The sequence below is a fragment of the Rhodnius prolixus genome, unplaced genomic scaffold, assembly GCF_049639745.1.
Source record: "Rhodnius prolixus isolate KJV_2025 unplaced genomic scaffold, Rpr scaffold_6, whole genome shotgun sequence".
NCBI lineage: Eukaryota > Metazoa > Arthropoda > Insecta > Hemiptera > Reduviidae > Rhodnius > Rhodnius prolixus.
Window position 1 is genome coordinate 3,954,945 of NW_027411634.1, and position 26,094 is coordinate 3,981,038.

Sequence of the window (26,094 nt, forward strand, 5' to 3'; positions counted from 1 at the left end):
GCGATCCAGAATGCCTCCACTGGGACGATTGAGCCTTAGTTTCGACATCATATCCGTAAACCCATGTTTCGTCACCTGTTATAACACGTTTCAGTAGATCCGCATCGTTGTCGACTTCATTGAGTGACTTCTTGAGCAACTTCCATTCTCCGCTGTTTTTGTTCGAAATTCAACAATTTTGGAACAAATTTTGCTGCCACACGTTTCATACCCAAAACATCCGAAAAAATTTCATGGCATGAGCCAATTGATATGGCAACATCATCAGCGACTTCTCTGATTGTGATTCGGCGATCGTTCATAACCATTTCTTTCACTTTTTTCACGTTTTCATCGGTTGTTGATGTGCTTGGACGTCCAGGTCGTTCGTCATCTTCAACGTTTTCGCGGCCATCTTGGAAACGTTTATACCACTCGTAAATCCTTGTTTTACTCATAGCAGACTCACCATATGCCTTTATTAACATTTCACACACTTTATTACACTTTATTTCATTTTTTACGCAAAATTTAATACAAATTCTTTGATCCATTTTTTTTAACAAACAAAAATCGCCAAGCTCGAAAAACACGTCTAACCTTAACGGCTGCCACTTAAGAAGTAAACAATGAATATTACCGAAAATTTTATCGTACTTCAGGGGCATGTGTACCAACATAAAAAAAAAAAAAAATTTTACAATCAGACTCTCCAAACCCGCGAAATTTAAAAATTCCCGTTACTTTTTGAACACACCTCGTATATAAACATTTCGCATATTGACAAGTGTATATAAGATAGATTATTATTTATTTTATTTTTAAATAAAAGTGATAAAAAGTTAAAACTATCTCCATTATATGACGCTTTGATGAAAATTAAGTGTCAACTGGAAAACTAGAGAGTCTCCCCCCCATCATCGCCCCCCGAGACTTTGCCGGAAATCCTTTGAAGTTGTTCGAACAGAATTATCATACGACCAATTTCCTCTTTACCACGTTTTAACTTAATTAACGTTGTAAAAGCGTCTCATTTCCTGGTGTTAATTTTAAAATTATAATAATTTTAACTAAAAAAAATAATTTTAGCATTTTTACTTCTTTTTTTTTCTTACTTTAGAGAAGATATTCGTAAAGATTTTTTTTTATTTTGGTTTTTGCCGGAAGTATCCATTTTGAAATGCTTTGAGTTCAATAATTTCCGCAATTATGTATGGTTTTTACAAACTGTATAATGTTGGTTTTTTAAAGAATTAAAGTTAGAAAATCAATAAGAAGAGCCATAAGAAAAAGTCATGTGAGTGTTCGCGTTTGATTTAAAAACCAAAAAAAAAAAATTAGAACTTAAAAAAAAGCTCTTTTTTTACTTAGAAATTGAAATAAATCCTACCTTTGTGAAGTGAACAGAATGGAAATAACCTAAAGTTCACTAGGGTCACAGATTTTGCAGACGATCTTCGTTGCGCACTTTAAGCACAATACAATGGTAAGAGAGTAATTTACCGAGGCAATCACCCAATCAGAAGTGAAACATTGTGTGTGTGTGTGTGTGGCCGGAAGTAGGGGGAACCCCGAAGGAAGCAAGAGAACGAACCCAAATGGATGTGGAATCTTTCACTCTTATTTTATATCTGTATAGTGGAAGATTTTGAAGGTTATTTAAGTGCGATATTATTTCTCTTCAACCATTTTGTACAATTGTGAGTTGAAAATAAAAAATAAAAAAAACTTTTTACCCATTCTTAGCTCCCCTCCACCAAAATTAGAGGTACCGAGATCGTGACGTATTTTCAAAATTAAGTTACATCCAGTAATATCCGTTTTGAAGTTTCTTGAATCCAGAAATTCTGTTTTTGGAACAGCCTTTCTCTTACAGGCAGTAATTTACTTAATTTTATTTAAGAATATACATACAAACACACAATTGGTTCTGAAACGGAAGTTCATTTCAAAATTATAAGCATTCACTTAAACGGCGCCATTTCCTGAAACAAAAAAAAAATCGTTAAATTTTTTTTTTAAAAAAAACCTTTGACGTGGCACTTCCGGTTAGCCAATTTTTTTTTTTTGTTCAAATTACGAATTTTGAAGGATTTAATTTGATTTTGAAAAATTTGAAGGAAATTCGACATTTGTGATTTGATGAAAGCAATACTTTCCCTATCTAGTCAACTTTCGGTGTGAAAACTGACGATTTACTCTTACTGCTTTTTAACAAAATGGTTAAGTGTTACATTCTTATTTATTTATTTATTTATTTTTCAATGAGGCGCGTCAACGTCTAAGGTTATTGGCGCCCGGAGCTTTTTTCTCTCCTTACAGACAACACTGTCGCATCACCGGACAGTAGTGAGCTGTAAGAAGCTCCTAGGAAGAGGGTCAGCAGCTGGATTCGTACCCGGGGACCTCCGCGTGGGAATCATGTACGATAACCGCATAGCTAATCCCTTCCCTACATTCTTATTAATATTTAATGAATGATTAAATTCCCTAAAAATGACGCTAATCCTAAAAAAAACTTTAATCAAAATTCCGTTTTTGTTAAAAATCTAGGAAAATAAAGAAAATGAAATATAACATAAATTCAGTGAAGTAGTTTTTCCGGTTGAATTATTTTTCCTGAAAACACGCTAAATTAAAAGTTATAGAGCTATATCTGTGCAGATGGACTGTAGGCGCGCGTGGCCGCCTACACCCAAATGCTAAGGTGCCCAAGTGGGCGCTGTACGAAATAATAGTAGACAAAGAAGAATAGAAAAAATAAAGAGAAATAAAAGAAAAAGGGGAAGGTACTTACCCTTTGCAAGGAGCGATGTGCGTGAGGTATGTTGATAAGCTGCCTGAGAAGCGATGAGAGGAAAGGAAGCTGTGGAGCGGAAGCGGGTGTATATGTTTATGTAAGTGTGTGTGTGTGTGTGTGTGTTGAGCTCTGAGAAAGGGAGTCAATATTTGGGCTCAGGCTCAGAGAAGCGTAGCGGAAGTGGAAATGAGGTAAGCGGAAGAGTAAAGGGGGAATAGTGCAATAAGTGCACTATAAGCGGTGGAATATGCGTGACGCGATATTCTGGAGAGGCGTTTAGATGCGGATGATGCGTACTGTTAGGTGTCAGCGGAAGTGAAGCGGGCTGAGATGCGTTAAGAGTTGCTAAAGCGTGAGCCGAGAGGCGTCTTGAGCAAGGACTAGCAGGGAACTGCACAGACTAGAAAGGTGACCACATGGTTCAAAGGAAGTAGTGGGGCAAAGGGTTTAGAATATAGAAAAACAAATAAAGGAAATAGAAGCGGAAACAACAAGTTAATATAGAAAGTTTGAGAGGATAAAAAAGGTGTAAAATAATAACATAATAATGAGCGATAAGAAATATGTAGAAAGAAGGAAATTAAGGCGGATGTGTACATTAGTACGCGCGCGGGCGCGAGGCTGAATCGCGAGAGACGGACGCTAGCCAAACTAGCCGAATGGTCTCGGTCACGACCGAACATGGACGATATTAGTATCTTGAGGAAAATAATTCCAAGAAAAAAGTGAAGAACTATTCGTAAAAGTGGAACAGAAAACTGTGCTTGAAAGAAAAGCGTCAAGTTTTCATTTCAACTTAAACTTGAGTTAGACTCTCGTGATAACAAATATCACAGATCAATCTTTACTTTGAAAAAAAATTGCCAATTAATAAATTTTATTTCCCTCTCCCTTTTATTCCTATCCCGGCGTGGAATAAGGGATACGTGGTATGAAAAGAGGTGATAAGACGGTATCTCTTTGAGGAACTCTCGCCTGATGGGGGTGCAGGAGTACCCTATTTCCCTACTTTATGGTAGGGATGTGCTCCCTTAAACCATTTTGGTCCAGTTAGCCCCCATCTCCTAGACGTTCTCTTATTGTTAAGTGAGAACGTCTCTGCCAGTTACAGTCACATGTTCCAGGAACTCTAGATCCCATTCCTCCAGCTAGCCACTTTCCAAGCCTCATTTCCCTCTTCCCTTTTGTTGCCAGGCATTTCACCACCTACCCTTCTCGCATGGACAAGCCCCATAGTCTTTTGTACTACAGTATTCACCAGTCACTTAGTCATTTAGTGGAAATCTTTTACATCCACTACATTTTACTCCCTTATCATTTTAGTTTCCGGTTCTTCTCTGCTTCTATCCTCTCCCTGGGCAAAATTATCCACCAACCACATCTTGCCACAATAAACCTACTGCTGCCCTATTATTTTGCTCTAACAACTTATTATCTCAAATTTTGTTACAAAACAAAGATTTATATAACATTTTGATATCAATCTTAACCAAAGGCTAATTTGTCCTATCTTTTAGTCTACTGAGAAGTGATCTTTGCTGGGCTCTTTGTCACAATCAATTTTAGACAATAGTTTGAATAAACTTTATTAATAACAATAATTTTAACAGATGGAATTAATTGGAGGATGTTTGGCCATATGTTTAAAAAAAAGCACATTGCAAAAACCCGCAGTCGGAAATTCGATATTTGTGAATTGATGATAGCAATACCTTTCCCTATCTAGTCAACTTCCGGTGTAAAAACTCTCACGATTAGTAAATTTAATGCTCTTTCGTTTGGTTTAAGCAGATTTGTTGTAGGATAAAGGCTAGAAAAGTTACGACCGTTTTTTTGTGGTGAAAAACGCGAATATCGTTCGGAAAAGTTAAAAAATGCGAATATCTTGGACACTATTGAGAATCGGGCTATAGTGAATAGAATATTTTTTGTTGCATTTGAGCTGCTGAATCACCTCCCCAAGTTTCGATCTCTCCTCCGTGTACACCCTGTATATATATATATATTTTTTTTAACTTAATATTTTCAAAAAATATTTAATTTTTCACTAACATTATACAGTTTTTAAAAAAACCCTAAATTGAAATAATTTTTAAAGAGAAAAGAGCACAGTCGTCTGCCCTCAGAACTGCCTCAATACGAATTTTCCTTGGAAACCCCCAATCAATTCAAAATTATGAATTTAAGGGTAGGAAATTTAAATTTGAAATTGAATTTAATGGAAAATCTTTTAAATTATTTATGAGAAAATCTTTGAAAAATGAAAAATTCTCTTATGAAAGTGCCACTTCCGGTAGATCGTTTTCCTACATACACTTAATCATCTTGAATAATTTATAAGTTTTAATTTTTTTTAGACAAATTTAGATCCAGATTTTTTAGATAATTAAAAAAAAATTATTTTCCTCATTAAAACAAAAGAAAAAAGAAAATATCGATAACGAAAAAGCGAGAGAAATAAAAAAAATTTGTGAACAAAAGTTGAAGATATCAAGTAACAGATTATGAGTTCCACTGATACGAGGATATAAAAGTGAAAGAATATTGTGTTCTTCTAACGAGCTCTTGCAAGGTGTAGTCGATCTCTCCCCAGTGAAGAAGACCAAGAAATTTTAAGTATAGTTTTCGTGTCTTAACCGGCAACCAAGTAGAACTTCCAGGGGAGAAGTTATACTGTACAAATTGGCAATATTTCAGCCAGACACGAACGTATTTTTGTCACGAGCAAACTGATCATATAAAAACGGAAATAATAGTATCGTATCATATAGGGTTCCTATTTTAAAAAAAAATATTACGTAATTAATTGTTATTATTTAAAAATAATCTTTATTTAAGGTTAGTGTCTGTAGTTATTTGATTCAGTTACAATCGATGTATTTATTGTTATGTAAGAAACAAGAAAACCCAGTGGTAGTATTAGAATTAGAAACGGGACGGGACCTACGACCCACGGCACCACAGCCACAAGAGGCTTATTGTGCCAGCCTCCTTTTTTGGATCTAGGAGACAAAACCTCCCCTACTAAGAAGGTTGAGGACTTTCCCGTACTAGTTCTTTTTGCGCTACTATCTCCTTTGGTCTCAAAGAGCCAAAGGTTTCATAGCATTCAATAGCAACGCAATCGAACAGCCAGTGAGAGGCAGAGGCCGTTTCCTCCTCTTCCAGACACAATCTGCACAACAGATCCGAGCTAATAAGCCGCCCCACCTTGTACAGATGCTTCCTGAACCTACCATGCCCCCAAGAATAGGCCTGTGATCAGAGTAATCTGATTTCTGCCTAAGCACAGAGTCACTTTGGCTCTTTGTTTACACCCCAGAACACATCACCCATTTCTATTCATGCTCACTCCAGATCCAGTCTCTGAACTGCTCCCTTGTTGGATCCCCAGGACAGGTTCCGAGGCGATGAAAGGAAGATTAGCTCCATTCCTGACCAGTTGATCGGCTATTTAATTCCCACTTAATCCCCACATGACCAGGCACCCATTCCAGCCGAACTTTATTGTGCTGAGCCTGTAGTTAACCTAGTGCTAACTCTACAAAAACATTTTACTAATCTATTGACTGACTCTCGTCATCAGGGAGGAGATCGCGAGGTGGCCGGGTCTTTTAAGACGTCTAGGGTTGTTATCTGGAAGTGTTCTGGAAGAAAGATGATGTTTGAGTATATCAGGTTGTGATCAGATTATATTGCAAGTTAAGATGGAATCTCCTATAAAGGGTTTAAGCAATTTATGTGACGTATGTGAATGTTTTAAGTGTGGGTGAATAATAATTGAAACAAGAGAAAATGGTCGTGTGAGTATATCGCTGCAGAATTTATCGTAATAAGCCGCGATAGTTATCGATTAAAAACGTAGCACATTAAATGTTCAGTTCAATCGTTTCAATTGTAAGCTGTGATGGGGTAAAACCATGGACAGATATTGAACAGCACTTTTGGTTAATAAATGTGGTTTCCTCAAGTAATCATATCCGATTCTAACTCTAAAACTAAGTTCCTGTCAACGTCACTCTTCTTCCTTATTAATTATGTGAATGCCTAAAATCCATCGTGTTTTTTGCCTTTACGGGGCCGGGGATCTTCTAAAGCTTAAATTCCATTTTAAAGTTTAAAGATTTTCTAGAATTCATTTATTTTAGAAAAAAAGAGAAAAAACTGGTAACCGGAAGTGAAATATTCAGCGTGTTTTCCACAAACATCAAAGCTGAACATTCTGCAATTTTTCGTTTTTTTAAAGTTACGTGGATATGGATAGACAGCCAGACGTATTTTTTCCGAACACTTGTACTTTTGTGGGATAACCTCAAAATGAAGATATTTCCGGTTTTACAGTCAAAACTTACAACTTTCTTTTTAAATGGAATTGAATAAATATATTCAATATATTTAAATATATCGATAAACATATCAATATTTTGGGCAATACAATTGTCCTTATAAACAGACCTAACTCATTAGTATCTCTAATGATGAAGACACATCTCTTTCTCTCTCTCTCCTTCTGTTAATTAGTGGTAACGACTTCCGATCTAGACATCCAGTCCACTTCGCTAGCATTATTAGACCGGAAGTTCACCCATTGTTTTGTCACCACTTTTACTTATTTCTGTCTAATCAGGATTCTTGTGACACTAATGGTCTTCTAAGTGCCAAAATAATAAAGTAGATCTATCAGTTCTGTAGCTACAAGTTCAAATATGAACAATACACCTGGAAATGATGTTATATATAATAAAATTACATTTATTTTATGTTATTGTCCAAGTAATTTTTGTTTTTAAATCGAAATTTATATAACCACTTGTTTTATAATCAACCATAATTGATTGGGAACGCTACCCTGTAAGGTTAAAATTCAGTGTAATGTACGATCTTACGAACTGTGTAATTACTGTTCCTTATTTTTGGTGACTGATTCATAGTTTCAATAGGGTGAAAAAAATAACTGCCAGTTTCAGTCAAGATATATTTTTATTATGCCGAGCTTTCCGACCTAGGGTCTAGGGTCATCTTCAGGGCTGTGGAACATATTTACAGTGTGTTAACAATAATTATATTACAATGAATATGTACAATGTATACAGGGTGAATCAGTAAGTATTGTCCATATTCCTACTGTGTGTAGTACATCTAAAGTGGAGTTCAATGACGTATTGGCCAACTTCATATTTTCCACTGTTCTTGAGTGACGTCACTTTAAATTTTTTTTTCTAAAATCGTTACTTTTTTGCAATAAAAATGTTATTACTCAGAAAGTTTTAGTCCGAATTCGATTCTGATGACAGAGGTTAGAAAGACAGATAAATTTTCTAAAAATTGAGAGCATTTCGTAGCATAAGTTATTCTCCAAACAGCCTCAAACTTCCTCCCGGATACTGGGAATCGAAAATAAGTAATATAAATAATAAAATAAGTAATCGAAAATTTTTGAAGAAAACTCATTAGGCCCTTGTGGGGATCATTATCAGACCTAGGTGCTGGCCACTTTTTAGTAAAAGTTTCCTTGTCTAATGTGGGCTTTCAACGGTATATCATTTAACAGGATTAAAATAGCACTTGTTTGAAATATTTCCTAACATTTTCTCAAATATTTCAGAGTTAACTAACTTGATAAACTAACACTGTTGAGTGCTCGTGAACACGTTTTCTTGCAAAAACCAACGTAATTTCCCATACGAAGATAAAAGGAATCCTGGAAAATGATATACCGTTAGAAAGTACCACATTAGACAAGGAAACTTTTACTAAAAAGTGGCCAGCACCTAGGTCGGATAATGATCCCCATAAGGGCCTAATAAGTTTTCTTCAAAAATTTCGATTGCTTTTATTTTTCCCAGTATCCAGGAGGAAGATTAAGGCTGTTTGGAGAATAACTTATGCTACGAAATGATACAAATTTTTAGAAAATTTATCTCTGTCTTTCTAACCGTGTCATCAGAATCGAATTCGGACTAAAACTTTCTGAGTAATAACATTTTTATTGGAAAAAAGTAATGATTTTAGAAAAAAAATAAAATTTAAAGTGACGTCACTCAAGAACAGTGGAAAACATGAAGTTGGCCAATACGTCATTGAACTGCACTTTAGATGTACTACACCCAATAGGCCTATGGACAATACTTACTGGTTCACCCTGTATATGCCAATTGGCAACTCTGACTTCCTTACAACCAAACACATAAAACCGATCACACTCAGTCCATGAACAGACCAAGACAGAGAAGACACACCAACCCTGCAATGTTGTAAAATAGTACATTGTCAATTAGGTTAATAATTGTGTAAATTTCGTTATATTATACATATTCATTTTAATATAATTAATATTAACCAACTGTAAATATGTTCCACAGCCCTGAAGATGACCTAGACCCTAGGTCGAAAGCTCGGCATAATAAAAATACGATATTATGTATATTATGTCGTATATTATGACTGAAACTGGCAGTTATTTGTTTCATCCCATTGGAACTATCTAATTTTGGTAATAGTTTATTATGGCTCAAATGTTCGGAATTTTAAAAATTAAAAAAACAAAAAACTAGAATCTTAATTCTTAATTTAGAACCTAGAACCATTGTAGCCAGTAAAATTCTTTGGAGTATACAATTTCCAATTATTCTATGGGCGGAACGATCAGGAAGTTATAAGTTTCATCAGTTCAGTACTATTTTTAATTGATAAACTTGTTGAGGCCACAGCATCACCCATCCTCCATTAGTCTCATCCATTAGTTAGCTAGCCTGTTTGGTACTCATCACAAGTGGGGGGAAAACTGCGAGGATAGAGCTGAGATAATTGTTCTGCTTGGCGAACATTGGAAACCACTTTAGGATATAGTCGCGCCGCCTGGACCTTAACTTTGTCCTTAATGCCCTCTAGATCTTGAAACAACTATTTCTTCTTTTTTTTTCTAAGCGCAGAAACTATGACTAGAGTTTTAATTACAAAGCTAATTGATATAACTATTAGTAACTATTCTTGCTACTTTATAATAAATATATTTATATTCATTTATAGTGCAGTAAAATAGGTGTGTCCATAAAATATTAAAAAATAAATAATAATTTACGTAAGATTAAGTGCGCTGTCCACGATAATGGGTGAAACATGTACCACACACACACATACATACACACAGAGAGAGCGGAAGTTAATCAATCTTCTTGCCGACTGAAAAACTAGGACCTACGTCATAATATAGTACGGTTTCATCGTGCAATACAAGTCCCAGCTGGTGGCTGTGATAATAATTTCTATTACAGCTAATAAACATACAAAATATTATTAGTCGAACTCACATAACTTTTTCTTAAAACTATTCTCAGGGGGTTCTGACTTATACTTTACTCCAATCTTTGTCCGAGTTAGGGGGAAGTCCTCCTTACCAGAGGAGCAACTTACTGGTTATATATATATATATTTTTTTTAAGAGCAAATTCTGTAATTGGCTAGTCTAGAGATTCAGCTGAAAAGTTTTCTTTTTGAACTTTGGAGATAACTTGAAATTTTTTGTCCAGAGAATAAAGTTTATTACTAGACAGGACTTTAAGAAAGCTGACCGCCATCAAACTCTTTTTTTGTCGTATGCATAATGTTTGATAAAAAACAAGATATCAGTTATAAAAATAAGAAAGAATTAATTACGTAAACCACGTTAAAATAAAAGTCATGACAAATTCCATGCCAAAGTTTTGTTTGTTAACAATTATATAATGCATAATTATTATTTTAAATTATATCATTACAAAACATTTCCAAGAAAAATCTGGTTTACGTCATTACCGTTTATGGGAGTGACATCCTGTTTGTAAGTACGTCACCTTCTTATTTATTCTGTTTTAAGGGGGGTGAACGCAATATTTTTGTTACATCTATTCAAAAAAATAAAATAAAAAAATAAATATCATTATTCTATAGTTTGTGCCATATTGATATTATTTCGTTTTTGTTTTTAATTTATAAAGTTTAAAAGTCAATACTTTAAAGTATAAAGTTTTCAGGTCAATACTAAGAACATATAGACGGACATATACATAACGAATCCAATGACGTGATCAGTACATTAAATACATAAAAGTATAAAGTTTTTTTAGTTAATATATTTATTAATATACAGGGTGATCCATTTAAAACGAACCAATCGCTAATAACGTTTTAGGAAAGCGGAAATCCGGAAAAAACCATTAAACTATAAGTTTTTTTAGGTCTAGCTTTCAAATTTTTCACCCCCGATGCTGTATCTTCATTTTTACGGGAGTTACGGCTAAAAAACTGTCCGGAGTTACATAAGGACCACTGGTTTTGACAATGATTATGAAAACTGCATAAAAAACCGTGAAAAATGAAGTTAACCCCGTTTCGAAATCCCTAATATTTGTCGAGATATTGAAGATCAAAGTTACAATTTTATCTATTCGTGAACGGTTTTCAATATTAATTTTCCACCAGAAATAAACCAGTTTTGTGAAGTCCTCTGACTTCCAAAAAAAATGGTTATTTGTGGCGCAAAGAACAAAAATAATAATAATTGAAGATTTTTTAAATGATGTACGCAGTGTGATGTAATGGTTGTGGGCGAATCAGGATAAATTTGTATTATCATCAAATAAAAGCAACCATCACATCATTTTAATGTACCCCGCATATGCAAGACTTCTTACGTCACAAAAACCATTTTTTGCAGCCAGAGAACCTCCCCAAAACTGGTGTATTTCTGGTGGAAAATTAATATATCGAAAACCGATCACGAATAAGATAAAATTGTAACTTTGATTTTAAATATCTCGACAAATATTTGGGATATCAAAACGGCGTTAACGTCATTTTTCACAATGTTTTATGTAGTTTTCGTAATCATTGTCAAAACTGGTGGTTCTTGTGAAACCTAGATCAGTTTTTTGGTCGTAACTCCGCCAAAAATGAAGATACAGCATCGGGAGTAAAAAATTTGAAAACTAGACCTAAAAAAACTTATAGTTTAATGGTTTTTCCGGATTTCCGCTATCCTAAAAAGTTATTAGCGATTGGTGCGTTTAAAATGGGTCACTCTGTATATTAATAAATATATTACTAAAAAAAACTTTATACTTTTATGTATTTAATGTATTGATCGCGCGTCATTGGATTCGTTATGTATATGTCCGTCCATATGTTCGTAGTATTGACCTCAAATCTTTATACCCTGATGAAATACAATTGTTCGTTCGCAAGGGATTCCAAAAGGGAATGGAAAGTCAAAATTGGTAGCCCTGCATGAATGCAATGTTTCTTTTCCCGGAGAGACCGGAAGTAGTAACCAAAATCACTTCCTTTTCTCTCTCTTTTTCATTAAACATGAAATGAAATACAAATTACTAGATAAAAGGAAGGAAGTAGATGGGGAAAAAATAGAAATAGAATATTACAATAAAAAAAGAAGTAGAGTAATGTAAGACAAAAATATAAAGGGGAACGCGAACCAGACTAGGGAAAGTGTTACACTCAACTACCGTGGGGAAGAGCATGCAAGAAGTCCTTTGATGTGAGGTAACAATTGGTGGAATAAGAAGTCGGGAAGATACCCGTGTGCTTATCCCGCTTTGCTCACTGAACGCAGTATCTTCTACTTCTTCTTCTTTTTTCTGTACATAGACCATACTTTCTTACACGCCCGTCCGCGTCAAACCATTCAATATCCATCGAAAAAGCTCTTGTCTCAGGTACCCCCTTACCACTTTTTCCCCAGCTACCAGTCGCTCTAGCCCGATTTCCATGATATCGAAACCATTTCGTGAAACAAAAAAAGAAAAATAGTCCTCCCTTTGCTCCACCAATCCACAGGCTAAAAAGTAGTCTGAGACAAAGATGGTGAACCCCCAAGAGAGAGAGGATATAGCTGCTTTACTCTTGATAATGCTCACCACGTATCTTTTATTTTCTTTGTTTGGAGGGTGGGATGGAGGGGTGCATTTCAAACATTTTTCTGGTATTTACCATAAAGCTAGCCAAGTATTAGGTACAGAACTTTACGTTAAGAAAATCCAAATTACGGTGTGATAACTTCCTCTGGCTAGAATAATCTTAGTTCTAAACTATACATCTTAATACCGCCTGCAGAGTGCAGTAGACTAGCCAATTCTTCACAGATCTAGGTCTCCCAGTGGGTGTCCAAGGCATAAAAACAGCATTTACACTGTCTGCTCCAAAGAGGAAAAAAAACGAGTACACATATCGTATGCAACTATTTGGGTCTAGCGTACCCAAACGCGTACTCAGGCTTACCATGAAGTGATAATAGAAGGAAGTCTATGTCTAGCCACGCCCCCCTTGGAACTGCCCCCAAAACGAGTTCTCCTAGAAAGATTGTACTAATAATAGTTGTAGATTTATGGGCTTGAAATTTCCGTTTGAGTAAGTCCCTACCCAATTTCGTATGATACCTCTCAAGGCACGATCACTTTAGTGGGGTTACTTTAGGGTTAGAACCAAACAGTTTTCCCGAAAACCGTGGAAAAACCAAAGTGACGTTATCTGCACTTATTCTTTTCTTAAGAAGAACTACAGGGAAGCAGAAGTTGGAAGGGAAGCTATTTCGTGAAGCCATTCTTAGATATATTTTTTTTAACTAAATTTTTGTTTTTAAGCTTCTGAGGCTTATTCCAAGTACGAACCGGATATGTGTCGTCTTCTTTACGATCCCAAAAATAAAATAAAATAAATCTGTAACTAAATTAGACGGGGTTAAGATCTGAAGATGAATAGGTGCTCGGAGCTTTTTTTTTTCAATGCCCTACGTCAGTTCTCAGTGTTCTCTTGTTATAGACAACACTATCTTTCACTGGAGAGTCAAGAAGTAAGGAAGTATGGAGTAAAGAAGCTCCATAGAAAGAAGGAGGAAAAAAAATATAAGGACCAGCAGCTGGATTTGAGCCCAGGATCTCCGCGTGCAGAATCCTAGTACTCTAAAAACAACTTAGAATTCTAAGATCCTAGTCAATAAAATTCGGTTACCGGTTAAAGAGTTTTCCTTCAAATTTAAAATTTCATCTTCAAAATTGATTTCTATTAGGTTGTTAAGGCATTGAATCTCACTGAAATGACACTTTTCAGAAAATCCAGCACTCCCACAACTCCCGGAAGTCTCCTTACATGAAAACTCCAGGAAAAAACTTTCGAATTAAAGTTATAGTTCATTGATTTTGGTAGCTGATTCATTAATCCAGTAGGATGCAAAAAATAATACCAATTTCAGTCATGATTTTTAATTATGCCAAGCTTTCAACCTAGGGACACTAGGTCATCTTCAGGGCTGTGGAACATATTTTACAATACATAATAGTTACAATAATTGTATTAAAGTGAATTTGTAGATACTAAAATGATTTACCTTATTTTCAATATAATGTTTTACATTATTATAAGGTTGACGTACCTTCTGCCTTGTCTGGTTATGAACAGTGTGTGATCGGTGTTTGATTTGTGAGGAGGACAGTGTTGCCAACTGTCAAAGGTTGTTTTTAAGTGTTTGGAACCCCCCCCCCCCTCACACACACACTATGTTAAAAGAACAGAACTAAACAGACGCTATCGGCTACTTAAAAGATTCTTAGACGATAGATCAAAACTCTCTCTCTAGACCACAAAAGACACATTTATACTTCTATTTTGAAACCTATCTGGGCGTATGGAATCGAGCTGTGGGTTTAGAATCTCCAAAGGATTCTATCTCCTACAATCTAAAATACTTCGAACTATCGTAAACGCTCCATTTTATGTCTCCATCCTGGACTATACACTGACCTTAACATTCCTTTTATCGCACAAGTCGTTGAAAACACGATTCAGAAAACTTCATTTTAACCTGCAATCACACACAAATCTTTTAGCCTCTTTCTTCAACAACTCTTCCTGGGCAACCCGAGATAGCATCTTGAAAGAGACAGTGGTCTCTTGATCTCCTCTCTGGTGAAGAGAGTGGGACTAATAGTCTAACGTTTTGGAGCGTTACCACTGCGTTAACTTCTCCACTCGTTTGCTTCATTTGTTACTCTGTTATCATTGTTACTTATAGCGCCAACGCGCTGGTTGTAGCAAAAATAAACGCCAAAAATAAAAAAATTGAAAAGTATGTAGGCGTTAAGATTGTTTGTGCCATTTTTGAAATTTAGACTGTTTTCCTGTTGTTATACAGATCTATGTAGAAAGGAATAGGTAACAAAAGGAAATCGTGTGAGTGTTACACACCAGTATTACAGCTTTCGTGAGGCGTCTACTCAGAGGAAGCTGTAATACAATTGTCCCGTTTCCAACTATGGTCCCATTATTGTAGTTGAATATCATTTTAAACCCAAAATTAAGGAAAATTTTGAGGTTTTTTTTTTTTTTTTAAGGAAGTCTTGAGCATCACAGGATGAGGAAATCTTACTTGGTGTTCAGTTCAGAATTTTGCCCCCAAATTATAGACATTAGCTTCTTAAAATGCAAATCATCCGCTAGATAAGGGAGGGACAATAGAAAAGCATGAAAGACTCTGATAGAATAAGAAAAAAAAACGAAATAGGAGGGGAGCTGAAAAAAAGAAAAGAAAGCATAAAGCATCTTGCGCTGCTGAAACTTCACCTCTTTCACTTCTGTCTCTCTCTTTCCTTTTGTCTCTCTTTTCTTTTTGCTTTTCTTTTTTTTTCCCTCCGTTTTCTTTAAAAAAGAAAAGCTTTGGTGGAAATAAAATCTATACGCATGTGCAGTAAATAATCTAAGTGTTGAGTTATGGTGGGGGTATCCAGAGGGCGTCAGTAGCCACTAGCGGGGCGGGAGGTCTAATATCGGTACTCCCGTCGCCTCTTGTAGAGGGACGCGCGTATCATGTCCCTTCGTCATCGGTTTGCGGTCGTACTTCGCCCTTAACAGGTAATATTCTTACAAATATATTTCTATCTTAAATTTTAGAATTAAATATTAGTTATAAGTAATAATATTTTGCATTAAAAAAATATAAATATATATATTAGAAAATAATTAAAAAAAAATAAATTAATTAAAATTTATTTTTTCACTCCCCCCCTCAAAAAATAAAGTAAAATAGCCTTTATTTCAAAATTTGGAAAATAAGCTTGGTTTCTTTCAATTTTTAATTTTCAGGCTGAAATTCAAAGCTCAAGTTCTGAACAATAAATACGAAAAAATTTCAAGCTAAATTTAAGCTGCTGCATTTTTGTCATAAAAAAAAAAGTTCATAGCTTTTTCTTTATCCAAATATGTTTAATAATTTAATAAAATTTTGTAAAAGTTTACTAAATTTAGTAGTAAATAGTAATAATAATGTTAAATTTAGAAAATGTTTTCTAGGAAAAAAAAGAAAAAGCACAAAAAAAAATCACAAGTGAATAAAATCTAAGTTCTCGGTAGTAAATCAAAGCACCAGCAACAAGTTGTTATTATACTGGGTCGTTATTTTTATTCTCTCTTTTGTTTTTACCTATATTTTGGGTATTATTTGTGGTTTTTTTTAACAATTTTTTTAAATTAAATTTTTTAATACGAATTATGCAGTTTTTTTTGCTTCACAATAATAGTACATAATGAATACCATAGTTCCGGTTTCCGTTCATTAGGACGTACGTACATACAAAGGGTGTACGATGAAAATATTGGACCCTCTTCAAGTATAATTCCTGATGAATTAAATGCACAATTTGTGGACAATCTCATAACCATGGTCATTTGTGTTAACACTTTTTTGGTAATTTTGGGATAGTTGCGTTTAATTACCAAAAAAAAAAAATGGGAAATCTCCTGTCAAATATTTAAATGTTCAATATCTTACATTTTAAGGTTCAAACTTATTCCTTAATTCATCAAATAATGCACTTAACGCAGCTTGTGCAGCATGTACTGGTGTCTTCAAAGGTGCCTCCTCTGGCTCGCTTCACCAGGAGGTTATCAACTGCTCTCTGTATCTGTTCTGGTGGAATCGCTCTGCAGACCACAGATATTCTTTCGCCCCATCTGATGTCCCTCTCATCTGATAAACCTCTTTTTTCTTAACGCTCTCCAAAAGGAAACAAAAAAAAAAAAAAAATCTAGCAGTGTCAAATCGGGATACCCTGGCACGAGATCAGATCAGAGAGAAAGAATATCTGATGTCTGCAAAACCATTCCACCAGATCAGATACTGTAGAGAATCATTTTAGAATGGTAGATGTGTTTGCAAGCCAGAGGAGGCACCTTTGAAGACACCAGTACATGCTGCACAAGCTGCGCGTAAAGTGTATTATTTGATAAATTAAGGAATAAGTTTGAACCTTTAAATGTAAGATATTGAACAATTAAATATATGGCAGGAGATTTCCCATTTTTTTTTGGTAATTAAACGCAAATCTCCCAAAATTACCAAAAAAAGTATTAAACCTTCTTGTTTGTAACAGATGTAAAATTAATTTTTAGCCATTTCGTGTATGCTTGAGAACATCTAAAGCTCTTAACATTTTATTTTTCTTATAAAAAATCACTCGGAAAACTATTATTTCCCGTTATTAAGAAAAATACTTGCTTTACTGCAAGTAGATCGGATACTTGGGGAACAAAAATGACCTTATTTGATGCGATGGTGGCATCTACTTCATTGTATGTGTCCGAAATTTGGAGCCTACGTTATCTTGACGCCTTGGAAACCGTTCAATGTAAGTTCCTTAAGTCCCTTTTTTACTGGCCCAAATGTACTCCTAACTATGTGGTTCGATTGGAATTGGGACGGAGTCAGGTTGCTGCAAAGGTGTTCAATGGGGTGGTGAATTATTGGATAAAGTTGATGAAATTACCGGAAAATAATCTGTTAAAACACTGCTTTAGAGCACTTTGCAAAATTGATTCCGTCTGTGCTGATGTCAATTATAACTGGGTGAGCCAAGTAAAATATCTTGCAGAAAATGGAGGAGATACAGAATTTTTTACTACGTCGGATATAAGTTATCTAATAGAGAATAGGAAGAACTTGTTGGAGAAGTTCAATAATAACTTGTTATCGGTTGATTTAAATAGAATTATTAACTCAAATTATCTGCCTTTTTATCGTAGAGTTTTTAATTTTAAATGTTTTGAGCCTGAGGATTATATAAAATTTTGTACAAGTTTTGAAAAAATAAGGATAGTCAGCCAATTGAGGGTTGCAAATGGTGACTTTCTAAGGTTTTATATAAAAGGGAAAATGTATATTTTCAAAGCAGAAGAAAATTGTAAATTGTGTAATAAGGTTATAGGCAATGTTTTGGAGCATCTTATTCTAATCTGTTCTGGTTATTGTGACTACCGCCAGCGTTACATACAAAGATACATAGTTCATGATGATAATTTACAAAATGTGGAGAGTATCCTGGATTATAACAATCTAATAAAATTAAATGATGTTTATTGTTATTTAGTGGAGATGTTAAGAAGGAACGATTTTGTTTGATTTTATATTTACTTAGGGGTTGCTTATTTTATTTTATTTGCATGAAAAGTTATATAATGTTTAATTTGTTTATCTATTTTCTTTAAAGGACTATGTTATCGCCCCTTTTTACAATAGTTTTTGAATTATTTAATCTTGTAATTAATGTTTTTTTCGAATCGTAAGCATTACTACTATTTATTTCTGCTTTATTTTGTTGTATTGTATATTAACTGAGCCAGACTCAAAATTTGTATAAGAATATTCTTTAACAAATAAAAAATACTACTACTACTACTTGCTTTACTGCCTTGGCAATATTTTCAATAGAAAGAGGATGAAAAAATACATAGAAATGACCTATCGCGTGCTCTTCAATCTCTTTGATAACAAGTTAAAAAATTGAAATATGATTAATAAATACCAGATTTTGAAATGGCCTAGCGACTTTAATTTTAAAGATATCGAATTACGGTTTCCGGTTTCTTTCATAACTTTTTATACTCTTTAAAACTGTGTATATGAAAATGGGGGTCAACTGAAAAACACTGACTTGTGGACACGCGTCTGCCGCGTACGCGGGCAGGAATCTAAAATCAAGTCAAATATGCTGAAACAAGAGGTGACGGGCAACAAGTTTTTCCTCTACCATTTTTTGCTGAGATCAACCATTTAAATATGAAATACATTTGTACCGTCATAAAATGAACACCCTGTCATTTGTGGCCAAAGTTGAAAAGCAAGAATAAATATTCCAAAGATTTGTCCAGGAATAAATAATATATTAGTAAACGGAATGCCAGTTTTTCGAAACGAAAAACAATGATATTTTAGAAGAAAAATTTATTGAATTTTGCAAAAACAAACTTTTCGAATTTGACATAAATTTTATAAAAAAGATTGATTATGAAAATTTAGAAAGGATTATCCGAAGATATTTTTAAGATTGTAAAATTATTGAAAAACACTGTCCTAAATATAAAATGATCTTGACAGGGATTCCTTGTTTATTATTTCTACAGCATCCTTGAAGTGCACAAATTATCTTTAGAATGCATCATTAACCGACAGAATCGAGGAAAAAAGGTCTTCTTCCACCTATGTGTACATATTCCCCGGAAACTTGGGATAAATAGCTCTTTTTTTTGCGGAAAATTATAGCTTTACGTGTATTATAGTCTCACAATTGCTGTAATTATAGCTCGTTTCCGTTAATTATATACTCGTTAATTAGTTTCTATATTGCAAGCAACAATAACCTAATAACCTAATAACAGGAAAAATTTAATATTCATCTTAATAAAAACCTAAATTTCATTTATTTATTTATTTTCACGAGCTGCAAATTTATAATAATTCTATTAGAATAAATTTAATGTACATTTTATTTGGAAGTTGTCATTTAATGTCTAGGCACCTCGGTAGCCGAACGGTTATAGGCAAGACCCGCAATGCTAAGATGTATTGTTGGTTAGTAGTTTCGATTCCCGGGGTCTAGGCCTTAGATTTTATTTAATGGTTAATACGAGAAATTTATAGTAAAGTATGTTAGGCGGTTATAGGCTAGACCCGCAAAGCTAAGGTGTATTGTTGGTTAGTGGATTCGATTCTTTGTCTTAGGCCTTGGATTTTATTTAATGGTTAATATGAGAAATTTACAGTAAAGTATGTTAGGCGGTTATAGGCTAGACCCGCAAAGCTAAGATGTATTGTTGGTTAGTAGATTCGATTCCCCCGGTCTAGGTCTTGTATTTTATTGGTTAATATGAGAAATTTATAGTAAAGTACGTTTGCTAGTCGCCTCCGTCCACGACACCTAATTTGGGTAGTTGGACGTAAAGCCCTCCTGAAAAAAATAGGCAGTTACTTTACTTACTCATTTAAAGTCTGCCTCAAAAAAATGAACCTTGTTCAGATGAATAAAACTAGGAATTTTGACGTACTAAAATTGACTCAATACATTAGACTGCATCCATTATCTCCCGTACACTTCTATATCCAAAATCGTTTGCTGAAACTCCTTTCCATGCTTAGGACTGTCATCCTAATCCACTCTGCCTAATCCACTCTGCTATACCCTACGGGGCACAAAAGAATCAAACTCATCCTTCTCGAACTTTCACAATTAGCTGCAGGTTTTTTTCCCCTGCATTCTGTATCCTTCATATCCCATGGTGTCCTTTATGAAGACGTAATGAAGGTTATAATGTAATGTTCATCGGCAATCCAATGTTTTTTTTATTAATTGTTCAAATTTATAATTAAGATTATTTATCTAGTCATATCGTAAGAATTTGATTCTCGCGTGGAAATTCATCCAAATCTGGTTTTATATGCTTCTTTCCTCTATTTTCGAAGAGGTGAAACTAATGAGAAAAAAATGTCTGTCCAAAAGATGAATACATCGAGTTGCAACATCGATGAATATTTTAGGAGCATAAAAATACTTTGCTGTACTTTGCTTCATCAGAGAGCAATGGTGAAAGCATTCTTTAAACAAGTAATTTCCTGTAAAGAGAGAATACTGTCCGGAAGCCGACAGTGCACACTGTAAATAGAACTACACATGTTACCCGCCAAAAAAATAAATAAATAAATAATAATAATAATTTCATTTATTTTTTTTGTCTGTTACAGGTAGGTGTAAAATTTACTAACGACTATTTGAAGTCGGTAAGTTATTTTATTTATTTAAATCGACTTTTAAATACCATAATCTTTAATCGCTCGAACACAGCTGTGATCATTATTTGTTCATTTTTAAGTTACTATAACTACTCAGCAGATTTTTTTTTAATTTTTATTTTCACCGTAAAAGCATCTAATCGAGATTTTCTGATAACATTTATTTATAAAATTTTAAGTGCATTTAGACTTTTTTCTAAAAAATGTTTAACTAAATCTTCTCTAAACTTTGTATTTATATCAAAAATTACTTTTAAAATGTTTCTATCGGTCGAAAAATGAGAGAATTATTATAAGAAAAGGTCGTGTGAGTCTTAACATCTGATTTTTATTAAAAATTATACATAAAGAAATTATCTACAAAAATTACAGCTTATCTTACCTTGAATATCTCTATTATTTTATCTGTAAATGAAACTAAACCCGCAAAACACCTAGTGTTGCAGGCATAGTGGACAAATTTGTATAATACTTTGTGCACGGCTCGTGAGGAATATTGGCCAGTTGCCTTGAAAGGATGTTGCTTTGAGGGCGTAGAACTGAGACGTTTTTTCCATTCCTTAGTCGCAGCAGTTCCCCATAAGTTTTGGCAGCTTTTATAATTGGCCGAACGGTCAACTCAAGACAGTGCACGCACTTGTGGGTGGCGTTTCTCAGGACTTCTTGCACTCCTCTGTGGAATGCAAAGCCTGCACACTTGACACATCTTGCAGGGTGGTTGCAATAGGTCCTGGTGTAACCTCTAGTCTTGGCACCTCTTGCATTGAGCAATGTCCTTTCTTTTGTGCGATTCTTCCACTCTGATTCTTGTAAAGTTAAGAGAAAATATTTCGTCATAACCTTACTTATTGGCTCAAGGTCTACAAAATAAGAGAGGTAGTAGGGGTTGCTTAGAGGTTGTATGGAGAACGTTAACTATATTTCTTACTTTAAAGCCAAATTCCTCTAGTTCTTCTTTAATGGTGGATATAGGAGTAGTGTGTGGTGTAGAGTTCTAATCACAACTCTAAATGGTTTTTCCTGCTGGTATGTATTGGAAGACGCATTTCTTTTCCTTCAAAAATTTTATTACTTTTCTGTATCTTTTAACCTGGATTTACAGAGAAATTGTTTACTGCCTATGACTTCGGCAATGGCTAGGCAAAGACGTTGTATGTTATTAACGTTCTTGATGTAAATAGGAGGAGGTTTTGTATTGGTTGGCTGATTGTCTGAGATTATTTCCATTCTCATCTTCTTGCGCATGAGTGGTAAGGATTTCGAATTTTTTAGGATGACTGAGATGCGGGAAGTTTTTGAATAGAAGCGTCCATATTTTGGTTGCTAGGTTTACAGAATTGACGTTATCGGTCGATAATTTTTTAATCATTTTAGGTGAAGAATCGCTATTAAATAATAGCGCTCCTGGAAGAGCATGTTTTATTTAAGGAGATGAATCCTGGGGCCTCTGAAACTATGTTACTCATTAGATAAGATGTTTCAATACATAATAAACTTATACTAATTTATAATGCAATAGCAAGGTGTTATTTATCACTAGTTCTTTCTCACTCCAATTGAAGCGAGAGAGAAATACATTCTTCCCCTCTACTAGCGCCTTTTGTTTGAATCATTTATGTGAAACAAATCGCAATCTCACCAATTAATCTAAATTAATCACAAGAAACAATTAAAAAAAATTATTCGAATAAATGTTTGTTTCAAACCTAAAAACCCTAAACTGAAAAAAAACTTATTTAAACCGTTCAAATTTTGACTAAACAAGGTACTTTTATCCATTTTTTAAAAAAATACACAAAAAGATAGAGCAAAAGTAAGCTACATGTGAACACTTCGCTATCTCACCTGATCTTCCCAAAATTTATAATACTATAATAAAAAAAAAAAATCCTATAAAAGATTCATATATTTTATTATATAATACAATGAATTTATTAGATAGACCCAGGTACTAATTACTTGTGAAAATATTAAATTATGGTGACCATCTGCCTTTGTGCACTCTAGAATTATAATTAAATTGTCTCGCCCCGTTAACTCAATCTTGGAACAGGTGTCAGTGATTATAGTTTCTGCTTCAATTATTAGTTTAAATTTTATTTCTTTTTTTACGTTCCTTATAATATATTAGTTTAACTTGAACTTAAAAATTTATAGAGTTAAAAAATATGATGATTTTTTTATGTATTTATCAAGTTAGTTTTTACTCAGTAATGTAATGCACATTTATTCAGGCGGAAGTGATTTACCAAGTTAGGTATCATGCACGGCGATTAGCAAACATACTTTGCTATAAATTTTTCATATTAACCATTAAATAAAATACAAGACCTACACCAGGAGAATCGAATCCACTAACCAACAATACATCTTAGCTTTGCGGGTCTAGTCTATAACCGCCTAACATACTTTACTGTAAATTTCTCATATTAACCATTAAATAAAATCCAAGATCTAAAACAGGGGAATCGAATCCACTAACCAACAATACATCTTAGCATTGCGTGTCTAGTCCCTTAACCGCCTAACATACTTTACTGTTTAATTCTCATATTAACCATTAAATGAAATGCAAGACCTACAACGGAAATCCAACTCATTACATCATTTATTTATTCAATAAATAAACTAAAAGAAAATATTGGAGTTTTTACTACAAGTTATGTGAAGTGCTATGGGGTCCCAAATAAAAATATATTTTGAGGAATTAGTCTGTTGTATGTGAGCGTGGATTGGGTATACGTACGTGTGTACGCCAAAAACGGCAAATCGTAGATTGTTTCGATGTATTGCCAGTGCTCTAATAGATCTTTTCTATCATCAAATCAACAAAATGGAAGAGGCATTATATTGGTTTTAATTTTTACAAATTTTTTTTGGGATTTTCTCGATGAATTTTTCTTTTTGATGTTATCAAATTTTTCACTATCTCGCATATTTATTTTATAAATATTTACTGTCTAATATTTTAATCATTATGGCTAAATTATTCAATAAATGTTCTCCCAATTTGATAATAAATAACGGGTCAGGATTATGGCTGATGTAGTATTGCACTAACACCACATGATATAAACCGCGCACTGATAACTCCACATGTACTGATTAGTTGCTGCTATAGTATATAAGTGAATAAACCCCAATAGCTTTTTGGTCAATAAATAGTAAATGGCCTCCAATATTCACGGGCCGATCCCATTAATCGGATAATTTATATTGCGATTAATCGATCGGGAAATATATCAACGTTTACTATCACTTATCCTTTGACAGAGGAAGTAGTTCAGATCGTGAAGAATTTCGAAGTTGAATTTTTATTAGAAATTTCCGCTTTTAAGTCCTCTGAGTTTGCCAAGTGGTTTTTTCCCCACCAATTTGGGTGCCTAAGATGGAGACGATTAGCAAACACACTTTACTACAAAATTTCTCGTATTAACCATTAAATAGAATACAAGAACCTAGTCAGGGCAATTGAACCCACTAACCAACAATACAACTTAGCTTTGCGGGTCTAGTCTATAAGCGCCTAACCTACTTTACTATAAATTTCTTTTATTAACCATTAAACAGAATACAAGGCCTAGACTGGGAATCGAATCCACTAACCAACAATACATCTTAGCTTTGCGGGTCTAGCGTATAACTCGCCTAACATACTTGACTACAAAATTTCTCATATTAACCATTAAATAAAATACAAGACCTAGACCGGGGGAATCGAATCCACTAACCAACAATACATCTTTGCTTTGCGGGTCTAGCCTATAACTCGCCTAACATACTTTACTATAAATTTCTCATATTAACCATTAAATAGAATACTCGTACAAGGCCTAGACCGGGAATCGAACCCATCACTAAAATTCTTGCTATTGTCCAGCATGGCTCATTTAAGTGTGAGGAATATCATTGTCAGGATGGATTTAAATGGTCATTTCCGCTAAGATTTTTGGTTATTTCAAGTTTGTTTAATAAGTATATAATTAAGAGCATCGGTATACTGTTTTCAGTCGGTGTATTTACCTCGAATCTCTTGTTGTCTTACATTATGTAATTATTCAATAACAGTGTTTTTATTTATTTTTTTTAAATTTTAGACACTGTATAATTATTATAGAATTAAACAACATTTCTGCTCTCGTCAGTGTAATAAAACATAAAATAACTTTATTACAGTTCTCTTACTCATTGGGGAGAGTGGTTTTAGAAAATGACCTGTGTTTTGTATGAGTGACCAAAAAAATATCTCGAAAATTAAAAAACCTCAGGAAATTGATACTTTTTATTTTGATTTTTTTTTTAACTCCGGAAAGATCCGACTTTAACTTAGCAACTGGAAGCAACACGTTCGTTTCTATTTTCTAATTTTCCCGGATTTAGGTGACCTCGAAACAGATATTTCCAGGAGAAACACATGATGACATTTATCGCAATACTTACCATATAAATATGTAGAGAAAGTAAAAAAAGAACAAGATAAGAATGGAGATCCCAGCAAGACGCTGGAAATTTACACACACACACAAAAATAAATAGAAAAGCTATATAACATAGTTGGAAAAAAAAAGAAGAAGAACAGATGACTGTATTATAGATTTTCCAAAGTTATTGGAGAGTTGGGTGAACCAGAAACCAGGGAGACGTTATGGATACAAAATAATCTGCGAGTTGATAGCATCTTTGCAGAGTGAGTAAAGGTCGTCTTTATGTGAGTAAGCTGCTCCCGAGCTATATACACCACGCCCACAACTACCGCAATAACCTCCCATACAGCGTTACACAGTTTCCGCTAGTTTTTTTTTTTTTTGCCCTCCTTCCGCCATTTTCACTCACACAATCTAAAGGTCTATATTTAAATAGCTCAATAGTGTGTGTGTGTGTTTTTAAATTATTATTTGGGGCCCCCTAGGCCCTCATTTTTTTGACACTTCTACCTGTTTCCGTTTGTCTTATTCTTCGAGAATGAAACAAGTATGTAATTGTGCAGATTTTCTAGTTTTTCCCCGAAAATATCCGTTTTGACTTTTGACGTTACCTCAGTTTGAAAAAGAGGTTTTTTTTATTTTTATAAAATGATCTGTAGGTTTGTCTGTCTTTAACTCAAAAATTTTAGTCAGAATAGTTTTTCCGACTGAACTGCTGTACAAAATCCTTGGCAGCATCCTTGTTTCACTATTTCTGTAGAAAGAAGGATCGTTTCGTTTTTGCCTTC

At 34.2% G+C, this 26,094-nt stretch overlaps 1 protein-coding gene across 4 annotated transcripts in view; it reads left to right on the top strand.

The window, feature by feature from the left end:
• Window positions 1-26,094, top strand: part of Vmat (Vesicular monoamine transporter) — a 111,779-nt gene that overhangs the window by 14,883 nt on the left and 70,802 nt on the right. Inside the window, exon 1 of one of the 4 annotated variants that reach the window (XM_074142311.1) lies at window positions 15,524-15,676. The exons of 2 other annotated variants lie outside the window; for them this stretch is intronic. Coding sequence is in view for 1 of the 2 variants with exons in the window: in XM_074142309.1 (XP_073998410.1) it covers window positions 21,893-21,908 (16 nt within the window). In the remaining variant the exon portion in view is untranslated. Of the gene's footprint in view, window positions 1-15,523; window positions 15,677-21,877; window positions 21,909-26,094 lie in introns of those variants that run through there. One more of the 4 variants, XM_074142309.1, reaches the window with a different exon arrangement.